Genomic DNA, 27262 nt, shown 5'->3' with positions numbered 1-27262 from the left:
ATCTCATTAATGGGTATGTGTAGACCAGAGGCTGGATCCACTCTCTGAGTTACTCTGTTTGTCAATGTCGAAAAGAAATCTGAAGCAGAATGCCTTTGGGTGGGAAATGCAGCCCCCACACAGGCTCCAGCACTCCCTATTGCTTTTTTACCTGCTACTTCCCCCCATTTGGGTATCGCCTGGTCCCCAAAGTCATTTGAGACCCCTGAAGTAACCTTCCCTCCTCAGGGATTTAAAAGGATTTTACTGGTATTTTCCCTGCAGCCCAGGACAAGCACTGCGGAGAGGCCGAGCTGAGCTGTTGCCGTCTGTGATTTGAGGCACAGCCTGACAGTGAGTGCTTCTGGGTTTGGGGGCCCACCCAGCATCCCCCAGCCCTCCTACCTCTTCATAGTTCCTTGACAGAAAGCCAAGTTCTTCATTTAGGCTTTCTATTTGACTCTCCAGATCTGTTTTTGTCAAATGAGCTTCATCAATGACTTTATACAAAGAGTTGATTTCCTCTTCCACCGCCTTTCGAAATGGCTTCTCATTTTCATACCTGCAGATAAGGGACCTTAGTCAGCATGGCTGGGGAACCCCAAAGGAAAAACAAATCAGATTACAAATGTTACCAATGGGCCAACTATGGGAAAGACACTGAATGTTGAAAGATATCATCATTCAAACAGCTTTGAGGACACTGCTAGTGCTACTGGCACACGTTGAGTTATTCACATGAAAATGATGGCAGCCAGTTTCTGATTACCTGTTATAATGGGGTGTCAGCTCATGGGGCATCTGAGGCCTAGAGCTGTAGGGAAGGCTTCTCCAGGAGTTCAGGTCCAGGCAAGGGGATTCTGGCATCTTCAGTCCTACTCTTTACCCCTGATTTGCCCTCCTTTTTACCTGAGGAGCCTTAACAAACATTACTGGACACCTGCTAACTACCAGGCTACATGCTGGTGACCCCAAAATGAAGAACGTTGTTTCTCTCTCCAAAGAGCCCATGAGACGTGCCAGTGCAGTGGCTGAAAACCCAAATGCTTTCAAGAGCGAAGTGGAGGGTGCACTGGTGGTTCAGTGGTAGAAGGCTCGCCTTCCATGCGGGAGACCTGGGTTCGATTCCTGGACCCTGCACCCGCATCCCCACGCCCCCCCAAAAAAAGAACAGGAGCCAAATGGAGAATGGGATGAGGGATGTGGACCAGCAGAACGAGAGGGAGTGGTGGGGACTGGAACCACAGGAGAGCTCATCCTTCACCTAAAGGGGCGCTGCTGCCGAGCTCCAACTCCTGACTGCTGTGTGGGAAGGGGCTGGGGATGGGATTCAGGTCTTTTTAAGAGAAATGGGAAAGCCGGATTCATACGTGAGATATCAAGAATTTTTAAAATTTACAACTGATGCAGTAACACACACACACAAACCTGAAATTGCCCACTCTGAATTGTTTCAATCCTACGTCACAAAATCTCGGCCAGCCTCTCCAGGAACATCTACTAGTTACATCCCCTTATCCCATATTGTCGACACCTTTTTCCAACGTGAAGAAGTTAGAATGGGCATAGCCCACATACCCTTAAAGATTGGGAGAAGAATCAAGGGAGAAGGGGCAATTATAACAGAGAAGATAGGATTTAACAAATGAGTATGACTGCTGAGTCATTATATTGATATTTCTTTCTGTCTCCAGTGTCTTGGAGCAGCTAGAAGGAAAAACCTGAAATTATAGAACCGTAACCCATACCAAATCTGAAATCTGTTCTATAACTACTTGTTACAATGCACTTTGAAATTTATTGCTTTGTTTTTTAATATGTCATATTTCACAATAAAAAATGTTAAAAAAAAAAAAAGATCTCTGGTTTGCACAGGCAGGACCTTCTTTTTAAATTCTAACCCAACATCTTTGCTATTTTCTCCTGGAGTCGCTTTGCTTCTACAGCCTTCCACCCAGCTATATCAATCAGCCACATTTTCACACTTAACCATACCCATCCATAGAGGCAAATTTTCACACTTTACTGTACATATGCAACTCTCATACCAGAAAGCATCCCAGGGTCTTAGAAGTTTAAGGGACTTTAGAGTTCAACTACTCAAATTCCTACCTGTTGGCATAGCCTTGATGGCATTCCTGAAAGGAGATTGAGTAGCCACTGCTTGAATACTTTCAGTGATGGGGAACTCATCACCTTCTAAGGCCACCATTCCATTTTTGTACAGCTCTGGTTATTGAACATTTCTTCCTTCAAGAGCTTGTCTCCCTTCCTGTAAGAGTCTGATTACTACCTTCTGAGACACTAAGTCAGTCTAATGCTTCCTTCCTTCTGGTAGTCCTACATTTATTTCTGTAGCTCTCCTCCCCCACCCCACCCCCCCAACCAAGTGTTTTCTTTTTCAGGTAAAACATTCCCAGCTCCTTCCTTCATTCTTCAGATGACTTGGTTTGCATATCACTTATCTTTGAGGGCAGGAACATGACCTTCCATCTCTGTATTCCCAGCACCCAGCTCCAGGTTGAAGATATATTTTTGGAATGATTAGAAATGCTTCAGATGATTAGAAAATGGGATACAGAGAACTGAATGCAAAACTCCAGGTGTGGCCAATCAGATCAGTCCCGTGGGACCATCTGCTGCTTTGTTTGACCCTCTAACATAGGTGTATTTGTCATGCACTTATGATCCGCTTTGAGGGTTTTCATTTGTTTGTTTGTTCCTTTGGTTTCTTTTACCAGCTGTATCCACTACTGACTAATACTGAGCCTTCTGTTGACTAGAACTGCTAGGTGATTTTCACAAGAGCTGCTTTGTGCTCCATTCCCCTGCACTCTCTGGGGGCACCTGGGTATTTGAACCTCAAAGTCGAAGTTCATATTTATCCCTTTTCAGTTTCACCAGCCCAGCATTCCAATGTGTTGGGTCACTTTGAATCCTAATTTTGTCATTCTCCTTGTCAATCCCCTTCTTTGTATCTTCTGCCATTTTGCCACCTCTGTGCCTTTGTCCTTTTTTTGTAGGCAAAAATGTTTTTAAAAATAGTCAAAAGAAAAGACCAAAGACAGAGTCCTGTGGCACACCACCAGAGACTTCCCTCGGAGGTGGACTGTGCCTTTGAATAAGAACTCTGGGGATGGTTTCTGAAGCATTTCTTAGTACCCCATATATAGGATTAGATTTTATATCCAAGTGTGTTTTTTTTATGGAAGGGTATATTCTTATTAACATTTGGTGCTTTTGGAAATAATTCCAGTCCTTCCTGCTGAAATGAAAATCTATCCATATCACCTGGGATTGGCTTCTCTAACCTGAGCTGGAAAAGTCCCCCAAGTACCTCCGGAGCCCTGCCTTGCTCATCTCTCCTGGGAATCTGGTCCTTTTGAGGATATGCTCCCTTCAACATTGCAGGAGGTCTTATCCCCTACAGACTTTTTTTTTTTTTATGAGGAGTCCTCTAAGGATTTGAAATATCTCTGTGATAGCTCCCAAGGCTGCTATTTGACTTTGAGCTTTCTCTTGCAATCCCTTTTATCCTTCCCCTCCATCATGAAGTCTGCACCTCTGGGCTTGTGACATCTGCCAGGTCTCATCTGGACCTGCAGGCCACTCCAGCCCAACATCTTGCATGGCACCCACAGTTCCTACTTGGTTGCTCCACCATCAGCTCATCTCGGCTTGCTCAGAGCAGAAGTCGTTCTTTACCCTCCTCCATTTAGATGAGCGCTCTCTCCCCAGTTTTCTAGTTCAATAAAAAGAACCGTAAGCATTCCAAATATCCCAGGTTCAAACCTGGAACTCACCTCTGTCTTCTCTGGTCGAATCCTGCTGGTCACTTCTTTAGCCTGTCCCCCGAGTCTGCTCATTGCTAACACCCCCAGAAGCTCCTGGTCTAGCACCAAGCCCGAGCTAGAACAGCCTCCCTGCTGTCTCCCACATCTGTAATTATAATCTATAATCTATAAGACCTCAGACTGACCATCCACAACCACATAGAGAGCCATCCTCTAGCCTTTCGATTAAGTATTCCAGTTTCCCCTTTCCTTTCCTTCCCTTTCCTGCTCCCCAGCACAGGCCTTAGGCTTTGTATCACTCCAGCTCCTTCCCTCCCCTCATTCCTTGCTCACCTGCCTCACCTCTCCTCTCCATCAACATAAGACTTCCTTTAAAGAGAAAATCTGCTCAGGATGTCCGTCCCACTGCTCAAATGCCTCGTATGGGTCTCCCCTGCTCTTAGGATAATTTCCAAGCTCTTTAATATGGCTGACGAGGTCTTCCAGGATTTCCAAGCCTCATCAGTCACTTCTCCTTCATTTACTCTGAAGGCACAATTCATAACAAGCTACTGAAATTCCACTAACCCACCACGCTCCCTCACGTCTTCCTGCCTTTGCATACACCGCCCCTCTATCTGGAAAAGTGATCCCTCCTTTATTTGCCCTGTCAACTCCTACTTGTGCTTTAGGACCCAGATTGGTCATGCCTCACCTGTGGACACCCCCTAGCCAGGCCACGTGTCCCCGTCTCCCCTGTGCTCATCTTGTGAAGATGGCTCCCCTTGGCAAAGCCATTGCCCATGTATTCCTCTTTCTAGGCCACTCGACTGTGAGCTGCTTGAGGTCAGGACAAATGTCCTACTCACTCTGTCCCCAGCACCTAGCGAGGGGCCCAGCGTAAATCAGATATTCAAACATCGGCTGAATTCATTCTTACAACACATGTTTGTTGAACATCTGTGCTGGGCCTGGCACTATTACAGGTGCTGGTGATACAACAGGGGAGCGAAAAAGGCCCTGCTTTGGGTGAGCTTTGCGTTCTACTCTGTTGAATGACTGGAAGAACGTATGAATGAATAAATAAATGCATAAAGGAATGAATGCATGAAAGACATTTCAGTTCAGGTCCTACCTTAATGTCACACTTAATCAAATCCCACCTTAAATGTAGTGAGCATGGTGTCGAGTCTGTTGTCTTCTATCTTTAATTTTAGTAAGTCAGTGACCAGGAGTTCGTCCGCAGTTCTTTATGCCCCTGAGACGTCAGCTAGCACAGCGCTGGGGAACGCAGAAACCCTGGCTGGTTGAGTCACCTCAACCCGGGAGTGGCCACAAACTGGGATCCATTTAGCAGGTGGAGAAACTTCGCGTTAGAGAATGGAAATGACTCAGGGTCTGAGAGGATGGTGGAGCGTCTTCTCACCATGACACCCTTTTTATCTTAGAAGGTTATGGGGCATGTTTTTTTCGCAAAGACCTCCAACGTGTACATACGCCTTTCCTGTTTTTCCCTTATCAACTCAGGGAAATGTTCCCTTGAATAACAATCCTATCTCCTATCCATTTGCCCAACTTCCAAGACACCTTTTTCCAGAGAATATTTTCAGAATTAGTGTTCATGGACAATTTTGCTTCTCCATTTAGAGCAGTTTCCCATGCTTCACTCACCTTCATGATTTTGCCCCAGATCCATATCTCCAATATCACTATTTACTTAATATTTTTTCCTTCAATTACAAAATGAAGCTGTAAGTAAATACAAGTTAAAAGTTCTTCATACTAAGAAAACTTTGCACTGTCACTATGAATGGGCTCCCTTAGGTGGGACATGGTCTCACGGGTCATAAAGAGGAGGTAACTACAAAAATAAATGAATAACTAGTAAAAATAAAATATTTATCCTTGTACCACCTAAAATGGTCATCGTCGGTGGTATACACATGACACATTTGAGAACATGGAATTTGATTTCAATGCTCTGATTCTCAAGCCTGGAGGCACATGCAGATCATCTGGTGAGCTTTCAAAAGTACTGATGCCTGAGCCTCACGCTCCAGGACTGATTTATTTGATTTGCCTGTGGGACTCGTGCAGCGGCATTTTTCAAGTGCCCCAGGAAGTTCAAATCTGCAGTGGTGGTTGAGAAGCAGTGCTGTCACCCAGCCGTTCTCAAAGGGGCAGTCCCAGGACCAGCCATCTCAGCATTCCCTGGGAACTCGTTAGAAATGCAGGTTCTCGGGCCTACCCCAGACCTACCGAATGGGAAATCTGGGTTCCCAGGGAGCTGTGTTTTCCTGCCCGTCCCCCAGGCGATTCGGATGTGCAGTAGAGTTTGGGAACCCCAGCTCCGAACCACGCGGCCCGGGCAAGCTCTTAGAGCCTGTGGCAGGGTGCAGCTGGCGTCCGTAAGGAGGGGTTTGGGCGAGATCCTCTCTGCTCTGAAAGTCTCCTGGGGCGCCCCTGTCCCACCCCAGCCGTCCACGAGGCGGAAGGTGAACAGTGCAGACCCCAGGGCGGCACTGCCCTCCCTGCCTCGCCCAGGAGCCGGGGGCGGTGGAGGGACGGTCCCCGCGCTGTGCAGCGTTACCTCTCTTTAAAGTCCTCGGCTCCCGCCTGGATGTTCTCCGTGTGCAGCACGCGCCGGGCGTTCTCCAGGACGGCCTCGCCCACCTAGAGCAATCACACAGAGCGCAGAGGCAAGGTCACCGTGTGCCACCGTCACTCACCACCTTCACTCACCACCGGGAACCGGGGCACAGGAAAGCACCCCCAGTTCCGAGGCGCTGGCTCGCTTAGAACACCCTTTTCACAGCAATTAGCTGTACAATTAAAAAAAAAAGTGTTGCCTCAAAAATGAGAGGGACCAAAGAAGTGAACAATAGCTCAGCATAAAATGTTTCTTCTATGCTGTAAGGTGGGGTCACATTTCATTCTTTTTCCATGCGAGTACCCCCTTATTGCGGCACTATTTTTTTTGAATTTTGGGGTTTGTTTGCTTACTTGGGAAGCGCATGGGCCGGGAATTGAACCCTGGTCTCCCTCATGGCAGGCAGTTCTACCACTGAACTACCCTTGTGGCCCCAAATTGTGTATTTCTTTCAAGAGCTTTTTGGGTTGGAGTTTTGGGACAAAGCGATTATTCACAAGCAGACTTTTTCATAGCCTCTGCCTCCGATAAGAGTTTTGTCTCTCCAGGGAGGATTTTTCTGGCCCCTAAGTAAAGAAGTCTCACCGGCTTTACTTAGCGACTACTGACATTTTCATGTCCTGGATGCCTTGGAAAGTGGATGAAATCTCTCCAGGGGTGCAGTTCAGTAGAACTTTCTGTGACGATGGAGATTGTCTGCATCTGCCCTGTGCAATGGCACTTGAAATGTGGCTAGGGCAACCGAGGAACTGATATAATTTCATTAACGCAAGATTAAAGATCTGTGCCTGGCCAGTGGCTGCTGCATTACAGTGCGGCCCTAGAAAGCCTCCTGCCCTCAAAGCCACGTGTGACCCTAAGTCTGGTGCACACGTTTCAGGGTGTTCAGGCAGCTTCAGGGAGGGTTTTTCAAACTTGACTCCCCCAAACCCTCATGGCTTCCCCACATATATGACTTTCCGATAAGCTTTAGTTAAGGGAAAAGAAAAGGAGTTACTGTTAAAGAAGGATACAAGTCATATTTGAAGCTATGATTGGGCCTTTACGCTTTGATGGGAGTGAGTTATAAGTTCTTTATTGACAAGAGAGGGAACTTCAGGTCCCAGGTCAGAGACAGGAATGAGATGGGAAAGAACTCGGTGAGGGAGAGTCCCCAGCCTTTCCTGTCCCTCTGTCACTAGTTGAAAACAGACAAACAAAAAACCGCAAAACAGATGACCTCACAGGAACAAGGGGAGAACACACTCACGTCTCCTCCCCTGGCTGGGGCATGGTCACCCCCCCCCCCCCCCCCCCCCCCCCCCCCCCCCGTGTCGTGAAGCCCTCCCCAAGGCCAGCTCCTTGTTTGCTGACGTGTCCTGCTTTAGTTCACTAAGGCTGCAGAGGTGGTGCACCATACCTGAAATGGGCTGGCTTTAACAATGGGGATTTATTACTTTACGAGCTTACAGTTCTGAGGCCTTGAAAATGTCCAAATCAAGGCATCAACAGGCGATCTGGGGACCCAGGACCTGCTTACGGCGGGCTCCCGCCCCCAGGAAAGGATCAGCTTTAAGCACATGACCTTTTCTGGGGTCCATCATAGCTTCCAACCAACACAGTCCCCAAGGCCTGGGGTCGGATAAGTCCCTGATGAATGCATGCATAAATGAACATGTGCATGAAGCAGCCGAGTGACCACGGGTGAGCAGTCCCCAACCTGTCCCTGGACGGGGCCTGAGTCACTGCCCCGCAGGGTCCTAGTGGGGCACAGGGGCTGAGGCCTCCCTGAGGCTGTGCGTTGGCTGCTCTGGCCCAGCTCGCTCCACGTCAGCCCCCTGCCCTCAGCAACGGCTTTTTAAAAATTTTTAATTGATTTATTTTTCATATTTGTTTTGGGAAATATCCACACCTTCCAGTTCAGCCATATTATATAATCAGCGGCTCACAAAATCATCACATAGCTGTGCATTCTTCACCACGGCCATTTCTGGAACACTGCAGCAATGGTATTTTGCAGGGGACTAATCTGAGGCCCAGGCAGTCACCCTGCTGGATTTTTCACAGTCAGGCCTGAGGCAGATCTTGCACTCTAGTCCAGATTGTGGGCTCGGGGAGACAGCGTCATTTTGACCATGGCAGATGCGCGGCCTGCCCGCTTGCACAGCTTGGGGACCATCTTTCCAAAAGAAGAATGAAAGCTTAATTTTCATTGCCTCGGGAGGGGCAAGTGAGGGATCCCGAAGCTGAAAATTTTCACCTTGGTACAATTTAGTTTTGTTTGTTTTTTATTCGTTTCTGCTTTGAAAACTTTGGATCCAGAAAAAGTGGGGGGAAAAAACCCCTCTGGGGGGCGCTTGGGATACAGGTTTATCATGTTCAGAGTCACATAGCTCCTAAGAGGCTGGAGGCTGGCTGAAAAATGCAGCTGCCCTCGGTCCTGCCGGCCGGAGAAGCACCACCAGCATTTGGGAGTCAGTCCTTTCAGGCCTGTGTCCACATAACGCTTTGGCTTTGCTCTACCCTGCAAATTTTGTAACATTTCCCCCAGTTTATTGCAAACTCTGCATGTATAAGAAGGTGCCTGGAGCAATACGTGCAAGAGTCAGGGAGCAAATGCCCAAAGGTGAGGTGAGGTGAGGGTCCCGGGCCTCGGTGCCCTCGCTTCTAGCCCCCTCTGACTCCTCACTCGGGGCTGAGAACAGGTACACCTTTGGAAATAATCTGGACACTGCCTGGTAGATAGGGTAGGTCTGTCCCAAATGTGTCCCAGGAAGCTCACGCCGCGCCAGGGTTGGGGGGAGCTGGGGGCCTTTCCAGCTTGAGTTGTTATTTGACAACCAGGGATTTATTGAGCCTCTAGAGGAGAGTAATTATAGGGCCTGACTTGCCAAAGGACAGCTTGCTGGCCCGGCTTCTCCCATCTCCCTCACGGGCAGCGATCCTAAAATAAACCAGCAGGCTGCACCGCGGAGCCACAGAGACCCCTTCTGGGTTCTCCTCCAGTCGCCCCAGCTCGGGGCAGGGTGGGGGTCCTCGTTGGTGCCTGTGGGACATCAGCCTCCCCAGCTGGAGAAGACAAGAGGCCGAGGCCCAAAGTAAAGCGTGGAGCCTGCTACGAACAGGGAACAACATTGTCTCTACCTGGGAAAATATCCATTCGGTCTTCCCAGGCCTGAGAACAGCAGGGAAAGAGAGAAAGGAACTTGTATTTGTGGGACACCTCCAGCCGTGCCCGGTGGTTGGCTTGTGTGCGCGTGTGCTGGCTTGCGGTGGCTGGCTGAGAGAGGGGTGATACATTTTCAGGAATTTTGTGAGCCGGTTGTTAAACACAGCCACCCTTAAAAATGAAATTTTGAAAATTTAAAATTAAATAAATTATATTAAAAGGGATGGTAACAAGTAGAATTCATTGTCCTTTGACTATTCTCTCTGCTCTTGAGGTTCCTTGGATCCATTTCCCCTGTCTGGTGGGGACACTGGAGATAAAACAGCGTCTCTTCCCAGCTTGGCATCCAGTAACGTGCTCATAACTTGAAATCAACCATGGTGGGTGTATTTACACCAGGGAGATTGGCAAACATTGTAAATCAGGGTCTTTCATTTTTCCCAGACAGCTGATTGTTAAGCAGTTCCCAGCTCACGGACTGTGCCTCACGCTGTAGTACTAGATACTAAACATTTGTGGCTTCATTAAATGCTCACGGACCCCCTAAAACTGCTATCAGCACCCAATTGACAGTTGGGGATACCGAGGCCCAGACAGCTTAAGAAAACTGCCCCAAACCACACAGCTGGAGAGTGGCAGAACCAGAACGCCCAGCTGGGTCAGTGGAACTTAAAGCGTGCATATTTTGGTAACCAGCTTTGCAGCTAAAAGGCACACTGGAATGAAGAGAGAGATGTTTGAGGAGGACCGTTTTCTGTCTTTGACATTGAAAAATGAGGACCCCTGGTTCCTACCGAGGCTGCATCATGAAGATAAAGAGATGTTTTTCCTACCTTGTATGAGGATGCTAACCACACCAGACCAGACCAGACCAGACCAAACCACAGCAAACCAAACGAGGCCAGACCAGACCATTCCAGACCAAACCACCTTCTACTCCCAGCCCTGAGCTTTCATTTCAAAGCCCGCAAGCTGAGAGAAGCTGGGGGCAGATCTGCGGGTGCAACTTTGCAGGCTGGGAGACACTTGGGCTGCTGAGGCCTTTGCTGCCAAGCCTAGAGCAGAAAGGCCATTTGTATTTAACACTGCAAGAGATGGGCATTTCCTGGCTGGGCCTCTCTGGGTTATGGCCAAAGTGGATGCACAGCAGAAGTGGTGTGCCCATCTCATCAACTTCTCTTTCCCAGGGGAGCGGGCAGTAAAAATACCAAGTGTTAAGGGGTACTGTCACTGGGCTGGTGTAAAGAATACAACCCTAGTCACGACCCTGGGACTGCTGCTGTCCCACATTTTGTTGGTAAAAAGTACAAACTAGTCTAATGGGCCCCCTCAGCGGTGACCGCTAAGGTGGGCAGGCTGGCAGCTTGCCACACGATGTGTCAAGAGAGGCACCAGGAGGGTCCTCTTTTCTGACTCTCTCTCCCTCTGCCCACAGTGCCACATACTGTAAGGCCGGTCCGCTGTTAAAAAGACCCGTAATTGTCACAGCGGCATTAGTGTGAGTGGCTATGAGAGATGAAGGAGTCTTGAGGGAAGAAGACTCAGGACCAGCAGGTTTTGATGGCGAGAGAAACAAGAGATACCTTCAAGGCATAAAATTCTGCCCAGGGACGCAGCCAGGGGTCACTGCCGGTCACAGGGGCCTCTGTGGGAGAGAAGGCACAGGAAGGGGGGAAGGGGAGGGGGTGGCTGCTGGCCTGGGGCACTGTGAACTGCTCTCAGCTTGGCATTAAGCAACTTTGATTTACTGGTCAATGCACCTGCCCTTATCCTCCAGGTGGATCCCCCTTTAGCACACTTCATACCAGTAGTTCTCAAAGTGTGGTCTCTAGACGGATGGTGGAGCATCACCTGGCACTTGGGAGAAATGCACATGCTCAGGCCTTACCTCAGACCTATGTATGGGAGCCTCTGGGGTGGATGCCAACACTGGACTTGTGAGTCACAGCTTCACACAGACCTGCCTCCAGCCTCACTCAGGCCACCCTGCTGCACCTGCAATGCCCCCAGTCCCTGGGGCGCCTGCTGCTGCCTGCCTCTCGGAGCCCTTCGTACAGCGCACCCGTCCTAGCCCTCGCTGCCTGCCCTGCTTTACAGCCCTCTCACTCATGGCTTCCTCTGGGCGCCTCTGCATTCCTTCTGCCTTACTTGCTTCAGGACAGGTTGCCGACCCTGTGCCGACCCTGTGCCAGGCTCTGTGCTGGTGGCAGGCGGGGCTCCAGGGGAAGTGAGGGCATGGGGGGGGCGGGTCTTGGGGACAAGGACAAAGCAGTGAGACTCACTCGGACGCCACTGAGCGGTTCCAAGCAGGGCCCGGGTGGGCTCTTGTCTGAGTACTAAGCAGACCCCACTGACCAGCAGGCAGGGCAGGTGGCGGAGGGCGGGAGGGATCCTGGGGAACAGTGAGGAAACTTCTGCATCGTCCAGGGAGACACGATGACCTCTTTAACTAGGGGGCTGAGGGAAGCTGGTAAGAAGGAGGTGGTTTGAGACACATTTGGGGAGTGGGAGCACCCAGTTCTCGGTGGCAGAGATGGTGCGGGGAAAGTGAGGGTAAGGCATCCAGAGGACACCTCAGTTTTTAGCCTGAGCTATTGGAAGCACGGGGGGCCTTTGCTGATTCTCCTCCTCCCACCCGGGTCAGCCCTACGTCTGAATCACCCCACTTGCCCCTGCACACTGCCCCTCTCTTACCTCACTTGGCGGAAAGACAGGGACACATTTCCCTTATTACCCAGCTCCTCCACTGTGCTGGTGGGACACTGTTAGGTACCCCAGAAAAGCCATGTTTTAATCCTAGTCCAAGCTTGTGGGGCCAGACCTATTGTTTAGGGTGGAAACTTTGATTAGATTGTTTCCATGGAGATGGGACACACCCAATTTGGGTGTGGCCTTTTGATTCGATGGGGATGTGACTCGGCTTGATTTTACTGGAGTCCTTTAAAAGGGGAGGCATTGTGGAGAAACAGTTGTTTCAGCGCTGACACAGACAGAGACATTTGGAGATGCAGAAAGAAAATGCACCTCCCCCCTGGGGAAGTTGCTTGAAACCAAAAGCTAAAGGACCAGCAGATGCCAGCTATGTGCCTTCCCAGCTGTCAGAGGTGCCCTGGACCCATCAGCCTTTCTTGAGTCAAGATATCTTTCTCTGGATGCCTTAGTTTGGACATTTTTTATGGCCTTGGAATTGTAAACAGGTAACTTAATAAACTCCCTTTTTAAAAGCTGTTCCATTTCTGGTATATTGCATTCTGGCAGCATTAACAAACTAGAGTATCCAGTCACCAGCTCGGGCCAGTTACTCAGGGTAAGTAACTCTAAGCTTTGGTTTCCTAAACCATAAAAAAAAGATAATAATACTCCCATCTTCCCTATATATAATAATACTTCCCTATAGGCAGTTGTGATAATTGAGCAGATGAATGTAAAGCACTTAGCAGACAGCCTGGCACAGGGTAGGCATTCCACGAATAGTGGCCCTAATTATTACTGCTATTTGCCTTTGTACCGAGCAGCTAAATGAATGTCAAATTGAATTTGATGGGCTTGTGCATCTGGCACTGGTCTTGCCCTGCTTTTCCGAAACACATGTGCTGTACAATGAAGACTTCCACCGATGGCTGGTTATTTTTTTCTTTCAGTCTCTGCTGTCACGGTCACTTGAGAAGCCCAGATCACTGGTGCTGTGAGGAGGAGGGTTGATCTCTTCTTACTGCTGCCCTCACTGTAGATGTAGTGGAGCAGGCAGTGGCAGGCAAGGAAAAACCATTAATTGTGTTTAAAAGGCAAGGACAAACAGCATTTTAAAAAAGGGTTATCATTTCAGCCCCAGGGAATTATTAATGGTTTAGCTAGAGTTGAAAATATTGGCATCCTGGCAGCTAGAGCTGCAGGCTTGGGGAGGAGGTGGAAAAGGCTGGGCGCTTGGAAATTAACCTCTGCTGGTGTTGTGGCAAGATGCAAGATTCCCTTTAGAAACCCTTCGCACATTTAGGAGGGATACTGAGGATGATTTGCTTGAGCAAGAAATGAACGAGATCATTATCCGTCTCTGGCACCCAAAGATAGTTCTTATCAAAATGGCAAAGATGGAAGATCACGGCTACCAAGCCCAAGAGATGCTTCTCTTCTGTCATCTTGACCCCCCCCAGCAGCCTTTGTGAAAGACATGCTTTTCTCTGTCCTGGCTTCTATGAAAGCCTGCTCTTCCTCCTGCTTCACTGACATTCTTTCTCCGTCTCCTTCACTGGGTCCTTCTCCTTCAGCTGACCTCTAAATTCCAGAGTTTCTCAGGATTGGGTCTTGAAGCTTCTTTTTTTAATCTGCATTCTTTTCTGAAGTGATTGTGACCTGATCTATTCCCGTGGATTTAAGTACCGTGGATGCGCTGTCTCCATGCTCTCCATCTTCACCAGGTGACTTCTTACTCATCCTGCTAAGGCCGGCTACCTCCAGGCTGGGTTGGCTGGTCAGCCTCTGCAGTCCCTACAATCCCTGACGGTCTATCCAAATCACAGGAGCGGTCATGTGGTATTTTCTTCTGACCTTGATCTGTCTTTCTCCACACTGACCTGTGTGCTCATCGAGACAGGGACAGTCTTTCATTTCTGCCTCTTCAGTACCAAAGCCAGAGCACATAGTAGGTGCTCAATAAATGTTTGTTAACAAAGCAAAGCAGGCTAGCTGAGGAGAGCAAATCACACACAACCATGACAAACATACAAGGCAAAACATGATTAGATGTATGGAACTGAGTATGAGATGCCTGAAGACTCAAGTTTTAGGACCAAACGTTTTATAAAACCCTAAATGGAAGCCACCAAACAAATCCCAAACCCAGACATTTTTTAAAGCACTTACCACATATGAAGCCCTTGCATAAGCCCTTCACTGGCATGATCTCATAGAATCCCTGTAGTAACCCAATGCAACAGGTAATGCAAAATGGGCACACATTATTTACGCCCATTACACAGATGAGGAAGCTGAGGCTCAAGAGTTGAAATAACCTGCACGTAGTACTAAGTAGCCTAGCTAGAATTGAAACCCACAGCCCATGCTCTTTTTTTCTTCGTAAAAACTTTTACTACAGGAAGTTTCAGCAATATACAAAGGAAGAGAGAAGAAAAATGACCTCCTCTACTCATCACCCTGCTCCAAAATTATAATCTCATGGCTAATTTTTAAAATCTCTATACCCACCTCTGAGATTATTATGTAGCCAATCCTAGACAATATATCACTTCATCTGTAAACTCATGATCTCTTTGATTGTAGTTCTTAAATTCCAATTAAAAAAATGATCAAAGTAATACATATACTTAAAATTAAGCAGTGCTGAAGATCTTATAAAGAAAACTATTTCCCTGCCCCACCTTTTCCTATCCCCAGGTCCTCCTCCTTGGCATTTGCTTTTCATTTGTTTAGGGCTTACCCCTGTATTTCTACATATCTACTTTTTTCTTGAGTTGTGAGCCACATTCATCTTTATTGACTTTCCAGCCTGGCAGATGCAGATTTCCGTCATTCACACTCACCGCCCTGTCCCATTATTGCTATCTTGGTAACTTTAAATAATCTTGCTATATCAACTTGTACTCACTCTCTCCCTTATAATCACAGATGTTTAATTTTCTAAGGCCTAAAGGGAAGATAGACAACAGTTTAATTACTAAATACTACTGATGCCTCTGTGAAATATTAATCTTTTCTGCTAAGAATTACGATGGAGATGCCCTGGGCTCTCAGAAGCTATGGGCGGACAGCCAGACTGTTGTCTTATTTCGCAACTGAGCATCCTAAAGCCTGCAGAATAATATGTTATTTGATTATTTTTCATGCTGCTACCTTTTCCAGGTAGCCCTGCCAAACTCATGCTCAACCATCTTGCTTTACCACCCGTGTTTGAATGGTGATGCTAACATTAACACTTCAGTTTGTAAAATGGGGACGTTTTATGTGATGGTACCAGGCACACAGAAACCCCTTAATAGATGTTTGTTAAATGAATGAATACGTGATAAATATGTCAAGTACCGAACAAATGAAACAACAATGAGAAACAAATTCGCAAGCATCAGATTGGCAAACCTTCTAGTCTTACAGTACCAGGGGACGTGAGGCTGGGAAGAAAGCAGAGTGATCACACATTGTGTGTGTGTGTGTGTGTGTGTGTGTGTGTGTGTGTGTGTGTGCACGGGCGCCAGAGGGGGGCTGGGGGTGCAGGGGTGTGAATCAGTTTTACCACTTTGGAGAGCAATTTGGCAGTGCCATATAAAAGGTGAAGAAGGTCACAAACTTTGACCCAGTCTTTTTCATCTTAAGTATTAACCCAGAGAAGGATTAATCCTAACTTTTAATATAAGAAATAACTATATCTTATAAAGGGCTGGGTTGCAAATATTTTAGACTTCGCAGACCACACAGTCTTTGCCAAAACTATGCAACTCTGCTATTATAGCATTAAAGCAGTGCAGATGATTTGTACACAAATATGTGTGTGGCTGTGTTCCAATAACATTTATTTCAAAGTACATTTTTTTGAGGGGGTGCATGGTCCGGGAATCGAACCCGGGTCTCCTGCATGGAAGGCAGGCATTCTAGTCACTGAACCATCAGTGCACCCCAATAAAACCTTTATACAAACAAATACAACTGTTGGGCCAGAGTTAGCACCTATAGTTTGTTCATCTTTGACCTGGAGAAACTCTTCCATATATACGTAAAAATGTTTATGCTGCCCTCCTCTTTGTAAAAGAGGAAGATTGGAAGCAACCTCTATCCATAAACAGAAAATTCAACTTATGATATACATGCATACACACGTATATAAACATACATATACATATATGTAATGAAATACTATGTGGATAATCTCACGAACACCATGAGGCATTAAGCAAGCAAATTACAGAAAGAAACAGTACGAAACAATTTAATAGAAAGTTTAGAATCATACAAAACTATCCTATGAAGGGTTTGCATGCATATGGAGTGAATGCAGAATGACCTTCGTGAGACTGATAAATGCCAAATGTGGAGCAGTGATGACCTCTGAGGAGGGGAACCCAAGCAGGATGGGGCACAGAAGGGGTTCCAATTGTACCACTGAAATAGTTTATTTCACGCTAAAAAAAAAAAAACAAAGAAAAACGTCGGTAGCAAATAATACCAAAAGTTCCCACTGCTCGGTGTTGAGTGCCCTTTTAGATGATGGAAATATTTCATAATCAAGAAGAGAAATGAGGCAACAGAAACAAAGCCCACCGCATACCGTCTCCAGCCCCTGGGTGGCCCCTGGGAGGGCCCCGGTGTCTGCAGAGTGGGTCTGGCGGAGGAAGGTGGGGAGGAGGGGGGGAGGGGTGGGGGAGGGTGGAGAGGAGGGGGGGAGGGTTGGGGGAGGGTGGAGGGGTGGGGCAGGGTGGGGAGGGGAATGAGCGGTGGAGGGGAGGAAGGGGCTCTGGAGTTCCAGAGAGGGCCTTGTGGAGTCGCGGGGAGCACAGATGGGGTGGGGTTGCTGGGGCTGTGGGAGAGCACGGGCAGGGCGGGGCCGTGGGGACGCGTGGGGACCGCGCCGCTGGGGTCCCGCGTGGGCACGTGGCGGGGCCGCCATCGCGCCCGCCCTCCAAGAAGCATTTTGTGCTTACCAAAGAGGGTATCCCTGACTTCCCTCTCACAAGATTTGTTCCCTGGGCACTTGCCAATGTCAGAGGAATTTGTGTTGCTCAGAAATACACTCGGGACCTGTCAAGGCTTAAGCACAATCTCAAGGTGCCTTCCATATGTCAGGTGTGGCTGCTGGAGCGGATCCTGCCAACGCCCGGCCCACATCACCTTGGAGTTTGTATTTTTACCATTTTTATGTGCCGCCTTCCCACCCCCCGTCCCCCATTTTGGTGTACTTCCAGTTTCAGTAGTTATGTAGCTTTGTAAAAAAATTTAACTGCTCTGTGCCTTAGTTTTCCCATCTACAAAAAGAGGTCGTAAAAGTATCAGCCTAGTAGGTTTGTTGTGAGGATAAAAGAGTTAAAATATGAAAAGCCTTCAGGACACATTCTGGCACATAGTAGGTGCTCAATAAATGTTAGTTTTATTCCTCTCCACTGGAACTTAAGGGCCATCAAGGAATAGATATGCTTCCCCCCCTGAGCCTGAGCCGTCAAACCCAGTTTAATTTAATGACAGGAACAATCCATTCTTTATTTTGTGGACATACAATGGCAATTTGGGGCAGGATGTTCAGTTCAGTGGATTGTTGGTAGAGTTGATGGGGCTGAAATTTGATTGACATAATTCCAGAAGATTCCTCATTCTTCTTGGCTTTTGACTGGACTCCCTCTCCCACCACTGGGTCAGCTCAGCTGACAAGCAGGGAGAAGGGTTGGGGCTCTGGGTCTGGAAATGGGATCTGTAAGGGATTAGGGCAGAGCAGGGAAACACTCTTGAGTGTACATCAGCAAGAGCGAGTATCTTAAAGTACTAGATTTGGATTGGAAATCTGAAGTTCAAACCCTGACTGTGTTTTACACCAGGCACTGTATTTCATGATTCTGAGCCACGGTTCCTCATCTATGAAAAGGGGGGCTAATAGAACCTGTTTTGCTTATTCCAGAGGAAGGCTGCAGAAATCTAGGGGGACAGCAGGGGAGAACATGTCCAGTGCCGACTGCCAGCTTAGGTGCTGAAGCAAGGGTGTTAGGAGAACCTTGCAATTGCAAAGTCAAGTTTATCCTTGGAAATCCCTTTGAATGGTCCCGTCTTGGAGACCACTGTCAGGAAATCCATCACCGCTGTTTTTTTCCCCTCCAGCATTTGGATAAATTGTTGTTTCTTTGATACAACTCCAAATGAGGTAGTTGACTTAAAGTAGGAGTCAGGCTATCTGGAAAACTCCTGTCTTGGAAAACCAGCATCTTGCTCAGCATGGTATTACTTCTCTCATCATTTAAGAGGCTTGTGGGAAGTGAGCCTTTGGAAGAGGAAGCAAATTCATGCCTCCCATTTCATACTCAAGACAGGGCATATCCTAACTGAAGAAGCAGAGATGTCAGCATCAACTCTCTCCCCTACACTTGCTAAAGGTGAATGCACATTTGAGACATAGGGTATTAGAACAGGAAGTGGAGATCTAAAGTGCAGAATTCTCACCATCCATTCCATGCTAACTCAACTTAGAAATGATATGACAGGGTTTTAAAATTCAGAGGGCTCTCGAAGATCATGGAAGTTGGAGAACCAAGGCACAGAGAAGTTTAATGGACCCATAGCAGGTCCTTCGCCTTTTTGAGTCAAGCCTCAAGGACTCATGGGAAAATAGTGGGATTGACTTGTCGGAGACAGGACTTCAGCCCCTGTTTGTGTTTATTTGGTGACTGTGTGTCTCCCTATTTGTAGAGTGGGGATAAGGAAAGTTTCTCCCTACGGTGGCAAGATGATTAAAAGAAATATACATGTAACTGGATGTTAATTTTCCTGCCCTCCTTCCTTCTCTTTTCTTCCTGCTTAGACTTTGGTTGGACAGCAAGGGAGAGGAGGCAAGGAGATCAGAAAGGAAGAGAGAAGAAAGTCATCTCATCCCCTTCCCAGGTGTTGGGTTGAGGGGGATGGGGAGAAGATGAGGGGTGAAATGTTGAATAATACAGTGACTGGACATTCTATTTACTGAGACTGTGTTGTGTGACTTAATGTGGTCATGGAAGTTTCAGTCCTCTACACATGATCAAAACATCATGGGACCATCCACATTTTCATCCAGGGATAGGAGACAGTATCTACCTTCCACTGAGCAATTTGAAAGGGACAGCAGGAGAGAAAATCCAAAGCTGCTTTTATGACTACACCTCATGTGTCCTCTATGGTCAACGTACAATTGATATCTTCACATGCCCAGCCCGGGGTAGGCATTCGATGGCATCAGTTCAACATGTGGATTTGTTTACTAATTGTCATGGTCAGGTTCATGTGTTAACTTGGCCAGGTGGTGGTGCCCAGTTGTCTGGTTGGGCAAGTGCTGGCCTGTCTGTTGCTATAAGGACATTTCATGGACTTAAATCATGACCACATTGGTTGCAAATGCTATCAGCTAAGGGGCAGTGCCCTCTGCAACGAGTGATGTGTAATCTAATCACCGGAAGGCTTTTAGGGAGGATTCAGGAGAGACAATCACTCTTCCTGCTTCAGCCAGCCAACCTCCCCTGAGTTTGTTGAGGAACTTCACTGGAGCTGCCAGCTCACAGCCTGCCTTACAGACCTTGGAGTCTACATTCCCATGGTTACATGAGACACTTTTATAACTTTATATTTACAGATACCTCCTGCTGATTCTGCTTCTCTAGAGAACTCTAGTAATACACTCATCATCCCTCCCAGACCTCAGGGTCCTGGATTGTGGGGACCTCGGCTCTTCTATTTGGATTCCCACGGAACCGGGAGCATCATAAGCCCACATTCAGGGCCTGAGGAGCGAACAGAATAAAGCTGAACTCTGTGCCAGGGCCATGGCAGCCTCGGTGACAGGTGCCACACTGTCCAGGCTGGTGGAGAGGAAGGAGGCAGGACCAGCATGGCTCAAACCCACTAAGGCTTCTGTACACCTGCGACACTAATAAAACCCTCAGGCAGGAGGTATAGACTAACCGTGTCAGCTGACAAAGCCTTTTACCATGCATGTTATTCTCCTTTAAATTTTAAAGGCACCCAAGAGACACATTTAATTATCTTCCTCCATTTCCAGATAAGGAAGCTGAGGGTGGGAGAGACGAGTGTCCTTGGTGAGCTGAGAATGGAACTGAGGACCCCTGACTCCAAATTCAAGCTCTGCTCAAAAAGCTGAAGCAATGCAAGATGCAACAGAAAGACAAGGGAGGTAACAAGGTTTCTTCCATCTCAAACGGAAGCAGGAGAGAATCGCAACGGGCTTATTGGCTAACATATGCAGAGTCGCAGAACGAAATTTTACGGTTGATTTATAATCCTCAGGAAATTGGGAGCTGTTGCAGCAGTTCTGACATGAGCAGAGCAGAGTGACTGCAGGGTGACACGGACTGCGAGGCTGATCTCTCGGGACCTGGGTGGCTTTGGCAGTGAGAAGATAATAATAGCAACCCAGGACTTGACACAAATAACATTCACAGCTGGGTGACGAGGTCTGCAAGGCAGTTCCCAGGGCAGCCAGCAGGTGGGGCCACTGCGCAAGAGAACCAGGTGAGAGGCAGCAGCCTGGGCCCCGCCCCCCCCCCCCCCCCCCCCCCCCCCCCCCCCCCCCCCCCGCCCATCTCTGAGGGGCTGTCAAGTTACTCTGATTTGGCTTGGAGACCATGCTAGGATTTCTGCCACAATGCTCCCGAGACACCAGAGCTCTTTCCCTGTGTGCCACTGTGAAGAGGCTAATTCTTTTCCCCTGGGGTGCTGCAGAGTGGGCTGGGCAGATGGTGGCAGGAGCCCCAGGCAATCGTAGCTCTTTTAACCAGGTACCACAAATAACCTTACAAATGGTTACCATGGTTTCTTGAGCATTGATCATAGCCAGGCCCTATGCCAAGGGCTCTAAATTGATTTATTATCCACAACAATCCTTTGGGGGTGGCTATCGGCATCATTACTTTATGGATGAGAAGACTGAAGTTCAGGGAGGTTGGTTTTAGGTCTCAGAGTCAGTCAATGGCAGAGCCAGAGTTTGAACCCAGGTCTTTTGGACTCCGTAGCTTACACCTTTAACCACTGTGGGAGGTGGCACCGGTTTCAATCCTTCAGTTCATTCCTTTGTCTGTAATTTCATCCTGTACTTTCTTGGTGCCTGGCGTCGTGCTAGATGTCAGGTTCAGGAATGAGCAGGTGGTAAGTCAGCTCTGGAGGACTCTCAGGGGACCCTGGAAGGGCCGGACCCATTGGGTCCAGAAGGGGGAAGGAGGCTCACGTGGACCCAGGCACGGTGCTGGGGTCTGGCCGAGTCAGAAACCGCAGCTGCTTATGGGCTTAATTTAATCTGGGTTTTTGTGATCTTGGATCAGCTGTGGACTTTTCTCTCTCAATAAAAGCCCTCTCTAGCCAATCTCCCCCTTGCCTGTCAGTTGGCAAGAGCTGGGGTGTATTTGGGCAGGTGTGGAGAGCTAATAAAACTGCTGCTCCATAGCCATAGGCCGCCACCTGACCCTTGGGACTGAGACAGAAGGCTGACATGCGAGAACCTTCCTGCTGCCGGCCTCACAGCCCAGGGGGAATGGGCTCACTGCAGCAGCATCTCTTCTTTTCAGCTCCATCCACTACTCAGAAAATCAGGTGCAGCGACAGACAGGCCTATGGTCAGGGGCTTGGAAGATCGGAGGATCCCACCCTGTCATTTTACAGATGAGAAGCCTCAGAGGGAAAGGGATCTGCCCAGAGCACGCAGCTTGGCAGCCAGAAGTGAAGACAGAGGTAGGAGTCGCTGCACCGGGTCTCTTCACGCCTCAGGAAAGGGGAAATGAAATGACCCCCTGCTGCCAGAGCCATGGGGGAGAATCTGGCCTATTCAATCCCTTCATTTAACAGCATAGGAATCTGAGATTCAGAGAGGTGGAGCAACTTGTTCAAGGGCACACAGCAACGTAGTGACAGTGCTTGTCCAGGCTTTCTGTACCACAGTTTTACTTACTGGACCCCGAACCAGTGCTTGTGATTTGATAGAATTTGAGGTTTGGTTTCAAAAGCAAAAGGGAATGATGGTGAAGTGAATTGGGCACAGAACCTTTTAAAATGGCATTTGAGGAAATATGACAGAATATTTAGAATCAGGATTATAATGTGGAAACTAGCTACCTTACATTAACTGATTACTTTGCTTCCATTTATTCATTTAACCAATATTTACTGTGCATAGTCTCAGGGGCTGGAGAAACGGCAGGGAGTAAAGGAGGCTGAAAGTTCCTGCCTTCTTGAAACTTACTTTCCAGTCCACATGCACCGTCTCCTGGAGTCCTCAAACGACCCACGAAATAGGGATTATTTCCCCCAACTGGCAGATAAAGACACTGCCTCTTAGGGGATTAGTAGCCTGGCCGGACCCCACTTCTGAGGCTAAGCCTGCGTCTGGGATTTGGCCGGGCTCCCTCCCTTCTGCTTGTGGTTAGGCACAGCCAAGACTGACTCCTGGGGGGTGGGGGAGGGCTGCTCAGCATTTGTGAGCCAGATCCCCACCCTCACCAGTGGGCCTGGCCTCCTAAAGTCAGTGCAGCCCAGGAAACTCCCCTGTGGCCCCCTAGCCTGAGGGTCCTGCTTAGCTAGGGGTGAGAGACCCCCCCCAGGACTCCAGCTCAGTCCCTGCTGCCGTGCCACCGCTGGGGACCAGGAGGTGAAGGAGCTCAGTTTGGAAGTAAAGCGTGGCCCTGACGGCTGAGCCACAGGCGTCTCAACTGAACACACATGTTCACAGAAATCAAGGGTCACCGAACAAGGTCATTGTGTGATCATGGTGCAAAGAGACAGAGTCAAGGCCACTCGGCAATCACGTCTGGACACGGAGGCAAGGACTCTGCAGCCACAAAAATAGCTACGCCTCCCTCTCCCAGCTAACACGGTGCCGCGTGATGGATTACTGCTGCATTTCCAACCTCAGCGCTTTGCCTGCTTCATTCCTCCCGCCTTCTGCACAGAAATTAAGATACCCAGTAACTGAATCGCGCCCCCACTTCCTGGCAGCATCAAATGCAGAACAAAACTTCACTTCCTTAAAGTTTCTCCCAAATCACCCAGCCCAGGTCCAAATGGCATAGCAAGCTCCTCCTAGCTCTCTCTTCTGAGAGTTCCCAGGTCTACCTTGTTTCTCCTTTGCTGCAGCAAGCTAATAACCTTGCGCCCAACTAAAGGGGAGTTCTGGGTGGTCTTTGGCTGATGAGCTTCAGCAGGTACAGCCTTCATCCGCCACCCAGGACCCATGGGGGCTTCGCGCTGGGGCCTGTCTCCCGGGTGTGGCTCCTCATCTCCCAGCACTGAGCTCTCAGCTTCCTGACTGACCGGGTGGGGGTGGAGTGACTTCCCCGGTAGGGACCCAGCCCGGAGGCCTCTGGACACGGCCGATGGAGGGGTGCATTTACGGCAAAGGCCTCCTCCCACCCGGGCAGGGGCCCCCATCCCATGGTGAGTGGATTGGGGGAGCTGGGGCACCCGTGGAAGCTGCTGAACTCAAAGACATTCTGCCTCAAGGGCTGACAGCTCAGCACATTTTTCTGCGCATTAAAATCACGGAAAGAGAAAAATAGAAATACCCGGGGGTGGGGATGTGGGGGGGAGGTGGCGGGGGTGGGGATGGGGGGAGGTGGGGGATTGGAGGTGGGGCAGGGAGGTGGCGTGGGGGGAGATCACCACCCTGGCAGCAAAGCTATTAAACTTTCAGGTCCCAGGACCGAGCTGTCTGACAGGCCGGCAGCTGTCCCTCCGCCCCGGGACTCATGCATCGTGTAGCTGCAGCAGTTCCCGTTAGAGCTGTGCTGGGTAAGGATCAATCACCAGTTCTGACAGTTTCTTTCAAATGAAAAGAAATGGAGAATGGGGAGAAAGAGGACGCATGTCCCAGAATTTTAAACTCCCCGTGGAGAGAGAACACTGCTGACTGTGGCTGGGGCTTGGCGGGCAGTGGGCGCTCAGGAGGCAGGAGTGGATCTGCCCACCTCGCGGGGCCCCGGCTCTGAGGCGGGACTAACACGGATCGTATAAACGAGTCCGACAGGAGGCTTCCAGGAACGCTTTTTTTGGGCATGGGGAAAGGGGTATAGAAACAACACTGAATTGGTGCTGGCTTGGACACTAACTTAATTAAGGTCTCTGGGCCTCCGTTTCTCCATCTATAAAATGGGCATAACCCCATCTGGCTGGGCAGCTGCATACATTATGAGAAGATCACATGAGACTGGGAAGAGAAGTTCTTGCTGAAAGTTGCAAATGCCATGCTAGCATCAGGGCTTCTCTGAGGGCGGCAGTGCACAGGGAAGGCAGTGAGTTTGACTTCTTGTGTTTGTCGAAGTCCATGATTTTATTAGGAAAGGAATTAAAGGTTGGAGGTGGACCTGGAGAACCCCCAGAGCCCCTGTGTCCATGCCAGGGGGTGCTGGGACCTGGGGGTCCTGCTGATGGCAGGGCTGGCCTTTAGGGGGTGATCTCTGCACTGGGACGGGGAGGGGGGCCTCTGTCTCACTCCCAAGAGCCAGCAGGCTGCGGGAGAGCCGGCCACGAGCACTCATTCCCTGGGTGAGCTCCTTTAGGACTGAGCAGGCACTGCAGTCAGGAACTGCTGAGACACGGCAGGGCCTTTCCCTCCAGTCTCCTTTATTCCTCACAGCAACCCATGGGAGAGGCAATTGCATCTTCATTATGCGGACAAACAAAAGGTTCTAGGAAGTTATGATTCTTCAATTAAGAATCATGAGCCCATCCACCAGCTAACCTGGCTCCTGGGAGCTGGCAGGGAGCAAGCCTGAGGGATGGGCTCTTACCCGGGGTGGGAACGAATGTGCAGTGGAAGGGACAGCGGGCTGTGGAGGAGTGGGGTACGGGGCAGGGGGCCTGGACGTTGGGGGAGCCTGGGGGCCTTAGAATCCCCACAGGATACTTTGCCTCCTGTGTAACATCACCCAGAGCCTGCTGCAACGGAGCCTTTCGAGCTGCAGTGCCCTCCTCTCTCCGTGCTGTAGTGTTTCCCTGCAGATTTATTTAGGTGGTTATTCATTGGCCCCTGAAATAAATAAATAAAAATTACACACTGTTTTCCGATAGCTGGCTGGTCTCCCGATGGCGTTTTCCCTTCCCTGGGCACACACTGCCTTTTACTACCTACAGACAGTAGCTGAAATCAATTCTCATTTCTGCTGAATAATACATTCGTGGCAGTCGGCTCTACTAGCTCGTTTACAACCAGGCAAATGAGCCTTTATGTGCCTTTCCCTAGCCAGAAGGCGATAAACTAGTTTTATTTTCCTAAATGGGGCCCCTAGCTTTGGAGGATCAGCATAGCTGTCTGGGGGAAGCGCTGGGGACTCTGTGCTCCGTCCTGGGGGGGTAGGCGAGGCCTCGGAGCTGGTCCTTCAGTGATTTCCCCATAAAGGGCCACCATGTCTGTGCCAGCTGCCAGGGTCACGCCTTAATTCAGTCCTTCCAGAGACAGCAGCCCATGGAGAGGTCTCTGCTGTTCCTCATACTCATAATTTTGTTGGACTTTTGTTTGGAGAGGTGGTTGTCGGGACAGGCCTTTTCTTCCCTTCTGTGCAGAGATGCTCCTGGAGGGGCTGGCTGGCTTCTCCGAGGGCCTCACCTGCCCAGACCCGAGAGGGAGCTCCCTGTCTGTCCCCAACAAGCTGCTGGCAAGAGTTGTATTTATTGCTTTTTTTTTCCTAAGTTAAAACATCCGAACAATGCAAAAGAGTGAACAGTCCAACGCAAACGTCCTCGTATGTGTGTTTCCAGCCATCCAGTTCCTTTTATCAGAAACATCCCAGAGAGATGCTTCCAGAGAAAGCTAGGCTAGCTCACCTTTAAAAATAAAAAAACAGAAAACACACAAATAGCAGCAGAGCGTGGATATTTGCTACTTGCCTTTTCATTCAGCAGTATATCTCGGCACTAGCTCTGCATTCACATATGATGAGTCAGTTTTACTTTCCTCACAGCTGCAGAGGATTCCACTGCAGTTACTTAGTGATATCAGACAATTAGTTGTTTCTAGTCTCTCCTTTCTGGTGAGGGATTTTAAAGAAGCTCCCCTACCCCGAACTTCACGCTCTGATGTGGAGGTTTGAGCCTGTCTGCTTCTGTTTTCAGCCCTCACTGCCCAACCATTTTTTGAACACCTGCTGTGGTTCAGCTGACCTCATTTAAGGAAAAAACAAAAAAAAAAAAAACAAAAAAAACCCCTATGGTATTTTAAAAATTCGGGTTGCATTAAATTTATACATTAATTTAGTAACGACTGGTGCATTTCTGCTGAGTCTTTCTAGTCAAGAAAATGGAATTTCTTTCCCTTTGTTCAGGAATACTTTTGTGCCTTTCAGGAGAGTTTTATTGTCGTTCATACAGATTTAGGGCATTTGTTAAGTTTATTTGTGGGCATTCTGGTTTATTTTTTGCTGCCATGAATGAGATTCTCTTCCACCATTAATACATATACATTATATATATATACATATATATATTCTTGAATAAATAATTGTATTAGCAGTTGTTCATTAGTTCTGAATTGCTGCCCTTTATTTTTTTACTTTAAAAATATATTTTAGTTTTATATTTTTTGTTGATATAAGGCCTTTGATTGTTTTATGCTATTATATATCCTGTTGCTGTATCAAATTTTCTTACTGTTACACAGTTTTTACATTGACCTTTCTGGGTTTTTCAACAATATAATCATATCATCTGCAAATAGACATCATTTTCCCTCTTCCTTTCTAATGCTTCCAAGTACTTCTTGTCCAGCCACACTGAGTGATATTTTCAATCAATATTCCATAGTTGTAGAGGTAGCGGGACCCCTTTCTTGTCTCTCACTTCTGTGGGAAAGCCTCTGGTGCTTCCTTCTTAGAGAGATTTTATCCCCGCAAGGAAATACCCAAGCATCCTCAGTATTCAGATGAGAAGCCGAGATGCAGGGAGAACTTGCCTCCAAGTCCTGGGGTTAGAAAGTGGCTGGGCCAAAGCTCAACCTCAGAGTCCAGTCTTCACACGGCACCTCCTGTTTTCCACTACGTGGCC

The 27262-nt window shown here is 48.5% G+C and overlaps 1 protein-coding gene across 1 annotated transcript in view; it reads right to left on the bottom strand.

Moving 5' to 3' along the window:
- BFSP2 (beaded filament structural protein 2) overlaps positions 1–27262 on the bottom strand; it is a 63677-nt gene that overhangs the window by 28881 nt on the left and 7534 nt on the right. Inside the window, exons 2-3 of the mRNA XM_077130418.1 lie at positions 6343–6425; positions 385–541 (exon numbers count right to left, since the gene is read on the bottom strand). Of these exons, the coding sequence (XP_076986533.1) occupies positions 385–541; positions 6343–6425 (240 nt within the window). The remainder of the gene's footprint in view (positions 1–384; positions 542–6342; positions 6426–27262) is intronic.

The sequence above is a fragment of the Tamandua tetradactyla genome, chromosome 15, assembly GCF_023851605.1.
Source record: "Tamandua tetradactyla isolate mTamTet1 chromosome 15, mTamTet1.pri, whole genome shotgun sequence".
NCBI lineage: Eukaryota > Metazoa > Chordata > Mammalia > Pilosa > Myrmecophagidae > Tamandua > Tamandua tetradactyla.
This window is presented reverse-complemented; position numbering and strand designations above follow the sequence as displayed.